Genomic DNA, 6,371 nt, shown 5'->3' on the forward strand with positions numbered 1-6,371 from the left:
ATCTCTCATCATGGGTGTAGGATCTCTCATCATGGGTGTAGGGTCTCGTCATGGCTCCACAACCTCGTGATGCTCACAGGATGTCAGCACGGCTGCAGGATCCCAGTGTGGTTGCAGGATCTCGTGCTGGCCATGAGGATCTCAGCAGGGTTGCAAGATCTCGTTGTGACTGCAGGAACTCGGCGTGGGTGTAGGATGTCATCGTGGGCACAGGACCTCGTTATGGCTATATAGGATCTCATTGTGGGCGCAGGTCCTCATTATGGGCAGTGGGATGGGGCCCTACCAGCCACGCACGGGGTGCCATAGGGCCACCACCTGCCCCTCCTCGTGCACATAGTACACAGGGTGCATGGCCGCCGTAGCACACGCCTGTGGGGGAGAGTAGGGTGACACACGGGGTGACACTGGGGACAAGGGGATGGGGGACAGCACTCACGTGGTATGGGATGAGTGCCAGCACGCTGCCCACGGGGAACTTCCCAAAATCCATCTGTCCATCAGCGTGCTCCAGCAGCCCGTGCTCCTGCGTCAGCCCCACCAACCTGCAAGGTCACACCGTCACGTCCCTGGGCCACCATCCCAACCCTGACCCCGTCACTCACCGCAGCTCGGGGTGCCCATCGATGGCAGCGCAGCCCTGGGGGCCCCGTCCTGCTCCTGCCCCGTGCAGGCTGAGTGCTGTCCAGCCACAGTCCACCAGCAGCTGCCCTCGGTGCGTGTAGTGCCCAATAACCCTCGTGAGGACACGGATGGCCACGTCCTGGGGCTGGCAGGAGCCCAGCTGTGTCTGCTGCAGGTCTGCAGAGAGCCGTGGGGTCGGGGCTGTGCTGGGACACGGTGGGGCAGCGGGGTGCTGTGGGCACTCACCGTAGAAGATGTAGTTGCCCGGGTGCAGCTCGGTGAGTTGGGACATCTCAGGGATGGGGTGGCTGCAGGAGGGAGTGGAGCCGATGCTGGCGTGGGGACAGGGCACACCAGCCTGCCTCAGCCTGGGGAGGGAAAAGGGGAATGTCACCTATTGGGTGTCACTGCTGTCGTGCCATCGAGTGGGGCCAAATGTGCCCCCCACGCAATGGAATGACACCACAAGGGAGTCCGGGTCTCATCCAGGTGTGGAAGGGGAACCGTCCAGGTGTGATGGCAGAGCCATCCAGATGTGGAAAAGTTAACAGTGGGCCCCCCCGCCCAGTGTGCTGGGGCCCACCCAGATGTGCAGTCACCAACCAGACGTGGAAGAAGTCCCCCCATGAAACGTGCCAAGGCACCATCCTGACGTGGAAGAAGTTCCCTCCCAACCAAAACTGTGCCAAGGGACAATCCAGATGTGCCATGGCCATCCAAGTGTGGAGGTTTTCACCCCTCCCAGAGCTGACTGTTACAAGGGACACCCAGATAAGGTCAATTACCACCCCAAGATGTGCCAGAGCACACACTCTAATGTGCTCAGCATCTTTCCAGATTGTGCAGGAACCAAATTCCAATGTGCAGGGAGCCCCCACGTTGTGCCTGGGGTCTCCCTCTTAGGTTTCATTCCCCCCCCCCCCCCCCAGATGCACCCCACATGTGTCAGGCATAGTGCATTCTGAAGCTGGGTTTAGGGGAATGTGTCCCAGATCTTGAAAAATGGGGGCTCATAAGGGGAACCCCACACAGCTGGCCTTGAACTCCTTGAATGTTTAGGGTATTTTGAGCTGGAGAACATCCCCGTGCACCCAGAGATCCCACTGACCTCAAGGGAAGGGAGAAACATCCGTCTGCAATTCACTCTGGGATGTGAAACCCCACTCAGCTCTTCGCCCGGGGGACAAAAGGGAGGTGGGCAGACTGGGGACGGGACACATCAAAGGGGTTTGGGGCCTTCCCCTCCAGCCCCCTGGGGCTCAGGGCTTTGTGGGGCCGTGCTTTATGGGGCCGGCAGGAAGCGGGCAATTTGCATTTACAACCGGCACATTGGGGCTGGTGGTTTTATGGGATGGACAGAGCAAAGGGCTCAGCCCCTATAAAAATTCCCCTTAATTCTAGCCAGGTTTGGGGCCGGGTGTTGTGTACAATGGGGTCCCTACTGGGGCACGCACTCACGCAGCCACAAAGCCGAGGACAGCGTTGGTGGTGGTCCTGGCGATGGCCTGGATGGCGTCTGCCCCACTGCAGCCATAGGTGTTCCCACAGTGTGCATAGACCCCAACCAATGTCACTTCCTTGGGTGCATCGGTGGCGATGGCCCTGGCCAGCTCCAGGGCTGCAGGATCCGTCGGACGCACGCCAGCTGCCAGCAAGGAAACAGGGTCTTGGGTTTGTAAGGTTGGTTTGCTGCTTGGGGGGGGGTGGGTTTGGGGGTTCTGTGATGGATGGGGAAGGTTGGGTATGTCCTTCCTGCATGGAACATAAATATGGACCCTATATCCTAATACTGGCCCTAACATGACCCTAACACTAATTCTGATGCCTAACTCAACCTATCCCTAATCCCTAACCCTGACACTAACCCTAATCCTAATGCCCAACCCTAAACCTGCACACACGGGGCATCTCTCTCCATGGAGCATCCTTGGGGTGAATGAAAAAGGCTTTTGGGGATTATTGGACCCGCATTAGCTTGAGATGCTGTGGACTCTGGGAACATCCCTCTTCCATTGACCGTCCACCCTTGGGGTGGTTGGGTGTAAGTGAGGATTTTGAGACTCATGGACCCATATTGGTAAGCTGGAGCTGGGAGTTTTGAGGGCACAAGGGACTTCCCTTCCTCGCTGACCATCCTTGGGGTGGCTGGATAAATAAATAGGGCTTTTGGGGCTGATGGACCCATAAGTAACTTGAGCTAGAGTTTGGATACACACTTTGGAGACACATGGACCATCATTCCATGAAACAGCCTTGGAGTGAGCACAAATGGGGCTTGTGGGATTCATGGACACACGGTGCTACAAGGGCTGGGGGCTTTGAGGACGCACGGAACATCTCTCCATGGAAGATCCTTGCGGTGGATGAAATCTTTTTTGGGGATTAATAGGCACATGTTGGCTTGAGCCGCTGGGGCTTTTGGGGGAACGTGTGCCATCTCCTCATGGAGCATAGAATCATAGAATCATAGAATCACCAAGGTTGGAAAGACCTTCAAGATCATGCAGTCCAACCATTCACCTATTCCCAATAGCTCCTACTAACCCATGTCCCTCAACACAACATCCAGCCTTTCCTTGAACACCCCCAGGCTCGGTGACTCCACCACCTCCCTGGGCATCCATTCCAGTGCCTGACCACCCTTTCTGAACAGTAATACTTCCTCATGTCCAGCCTGAATCTCCCCTGCCGTAGCTTGAAGCCATTCCCTCTGGTCCTATCACTGATGACACGAGAGAAGAGGCCGACCCCCAGCTCACTACAAGGTGAGCTTGCTGTGAATGGTGAGAAAGATATTTAGGAGACGCTGACCCACCCCATCCTCCCCAACTCACGGGAATCAAGGCTTTGGAGACCTCCCACCCCATCCCCAATCGCCATCCCCACCTCTGCCGTTGCCGCAGTCGAGCTTCAGCCAGACGAGCCAGCGTTTGCCATGGGCCAGTGGCCGCTGCCGCAGGCAGGCCAGCGCCTCGGGGCGGTCCAGCAGCACGTGGAAGGCTTCGAGGCGCTGCGCCAGCCCTGCACACTCCTCCAGCCGCGTGGTGGGCAATGGGTAAGCCAGCAGGATGTCATCAAAGCCACCGTCCGCAAAGAAACGCGCTTCGGCCAACGTGGAGACAGCGATGCCGCGCCGCGTGCCGCCGGTGGCCAACAAACCGCCTTCCCTTTAGGCAACCATCCGTGGGACGAGGCGATATTGGTGGGAACGATGGGGATAACGGGGGTGTGGGGGACACTGGGGACAAAGGGTGGCACTCACAGCGTCTTGTGGGTCTTGACGTGGGGTCGCAGGCGGACGCCCAGGGTCCGGCAGTGCTCCCGCATGCGCTCAGCGTTGCGACGCGCCGTGGTGCGGTCGATGGTCAGTGCTGGGGTGGGCAGCGTGTCCAGGCGGGCACCCAACCACATGGCCACTCTTCTGGAGACACTTTCTGAGGAGGTTCCGGGGCGGCTGGTCACCACTCTCGACCTGCAAGCTGGGGGAGTGTGTATGGGAGGGGTCCAGGTGGGAGGGGTGAGAGAATTGGCTGTCTTGGAGCAGAGATATTTGGGATAAGGACAGCTGGAGCACCTGCATTACCTGGGTCAGGACACCTGGGTCTGGGATACTAGGAGATAAGGACAGCTGTGGCACTGGGACACTCTGGGACACCTGGAAGACTGGGAACAGGGACACTGAGGGAGAGGGATGTGATGTTAGGACACCTGGAACACCCGGGTCAGGGACATTTGGGATGTTGTGGGAAACCTGGAAGATTGGAAACTGGGATACTGGGGGATAGGGGCTCCTGATGCTGGGACACCTGGAACACCTGGGTGACCTGGAAGGTTGGGAATGGGGACTCTGGGTGATGGGGCACCTGGGACAAGAACACGTGGGACACTGGGAGTAGGGACATGTGGGACTGGAACACCTGGAACACCTGGGTGAGGACAGCTGGGACGAGGACACACGGGATAACAGGAGGAGGAACATCTGGGTCAGGGGCACTTGGGTCTACGATACCTGGGGACAACAACAGCTGGGACATGAGGAACAGGGACACCTAGGGACAGCACACCTGGGACAAGGACAGCAGAATGGGGATATAAGGGAACAGAGACACCTGGGTCACCTGGGTGAGGGACACCTGGAGACAGCTGGGACATTGGAAACAGGGACACTTGCACACAGGGACACCTGGGACTGGGATTTCTGATGCCAGGACACACAGAACACCTCGGTCATCTGGGACAGGGACACTTGAGTGTGTGACACCTGGGACTGAGACACCTGGAGACAGGGACAGCTGGGACACTTGGAACAGAGACACCTGGGGACAGGGAGAGTTGGCACAGGGACATCTAGAGGTTAGAGAGGCACCTGGGACAGGAATACCTAAGATAATGACAACAGGGACACGGGGGAACATTTGGGACAGGGAAATCCGGGATAGGGACCCAGCGAACAGGAGCACCTGGGAGTTGGACACCTGGAACGTAGACCTATGGGACCGGGACCTATGGGACAGTGGGACAGCCAGGCCCAGGACCTGGCCTCAGGGACACGGGGACAGTGCCACCTGGCACTGCCACGGGGTTCTCCCTGTCCCTGCAGGAGCAGGAGCAGAGGTTGACGTCCTCCGGGGAGCGCCCCGTGCCTCAGTTTCCCCACAGGCTCCCACCAAGGCCATCCCAGCAGCACCCCAAGCCCTCCCGTCCATCTGTCCTTACCTCACTGCCGTGGCTGCTCTCGGCGCGGCTCCGGCGGCCTCTGGCCGTGGCTGTGCTGGTGCAGCTCCACGTGATGCCGTGGGCACCCGCGGCCAGCCCTGCCCAGGGACAGAGGTCGCTGCCAGCCGTGGGGCCCCGGCAATGGCAGGGGCAGGGGAGGACACGGGAGCTGACAGTGCTTGGGGACAGGCATGGGGATAGGATGCCAGCAAGGAGGTGGGGATTCGGGGTCACTGAGACCCTGGGCACTTGTGACATGCAGGGACCTTGCTGCTGAGACCCCTGTGCTGGTCACACGTGGGGACACAGTTGAGACCAGCATGCTTGTAACATGTGGCTGAGATCCATTGCACTCCTAGCGCATGGGAACAATGCTGCTGAGCCCCCTACACTCATGACACCAGTGGGGGCAATGCTGCGGAGATCCTGTGACGGTGACACGCAGTGATGTGGCTGTTAAGCTCATGACATGTGGGGATTGAGATCCATCACACTCATGACATGCGAGGACACAGCTGAGATCCCCTCACTCACGACAAGTGGGGACACAGCAGAGGCTGCCACATCTGTGACACAGAGGGACACAGCTGAGACCCCCGTCAACACTCACAACATGAGGGGATATAGCTGAGACCCCCTGCACTCATTACACCAGGGGACACGGCCGCTGAGACCTCATGATGGTGACATGTGGGGACCAGGCTGAGACCTCCCATGCCCGTGACACGTGGGGACACAGCTGAGATTCCCCCAGCTTGTGACATGAGACAGGAGGTGGCTGCCACGTGCACCCGTGTGCCAGGCAGGCTGGGGACAGCACAGACAGCCTGCAGGGACATGGGGCCACTGGCCCCCCGCCCGGAGCACAGCCAGTGCCAGGCCAGCCCTGCTATGTAGGGCAGGAAGAAAAGAAGGGCCTCGTGCCCTCACGGCATCCCAAAAACACTGCATGGGGGGGAACGAATGTCCCTAACAGAGACAGCGCGGGGCAGACAAAGGCCTTGTGCACATTTATTTCTTATAGACAGATA

General features: G+C 59.0%; 1 protein-coding gene across 12 annotated transcripts; it reads right to left on the reverse strand.

Annotated features, from left to right (window-relative positions):
- Nucleotides 1–6: 6 nt before the first annotated feature.
- Nucleotides 7–5,411, reverse strand: LOC122159771 (D-threo-3-hydroxyaspartate dehydratase-like). 12 transcript variants are annotated; one of them, XM_042817614.1, is made up of 9 exons: nucleotides 5,341–5,379; nucleotides 4,808–4,940; nucleotides 4,208–4,302; nucleotides 3,887–4,103; nucleotides 3,511–3,791; nucleotides 2,083–2,269; nucleotides 871–992; nucleotides 606–801; nucleotides 7–545 (listed from the first exon to the last, which is right to left on the reverse strand). In XM_042817614.1, the coding sequence occupies exons 4-9, from the start codon at nucleotides 4,033–4,035 to the stop codon at nucleotides 239–241; spliced, it is 1,242 nt and encodes a 413-aa protein (XP_042673548.1). In that variant the 5' UTR covers nucleotides 4,036–4,103; nucleotides 4,208–4,302; nucleotides 4,808–4,940; nucleotides 5,341–5,379; the 3' UTR covers nucleotides 7–238. The 12 variants fall into 12 exon arrangements, with proteins under 12 accessions (XP_042673548.1, XP_042673554.1, XP_042673545.1 ...); XM_042817620.1 differs by lacking the exon at nucleotides 4,208–4,302 and having other exon boundaries at nucleotides 7–372; nucleotides 440–545; nucleotides 4,743–4,940; XM_042817611.1 differs by having other exon boundaries at nucleotides 4,743–4,940.
- Between the last annotated feature and the right edge of the window lie 960 nt (nucleotides 5,412–6,371).

The sequence above is a fragment of the Centrocercus urophasianus genome, unplaced genomic scaffold (genome assembly GCF_019232065.1).
Source record: "Centrocercus urophasianus isolate 14NV4802_14NV808 unplaced genomic scaffold, USGS_Curo_1.0 seq_16, whole genome shotgun sequence".
Taxonomy (NCBI): Eukaryota; Metazoa; Chordata; class Aves; order Galliformes; family Phasianidae; genus Centrocercus; species Centrocercus urophasianus.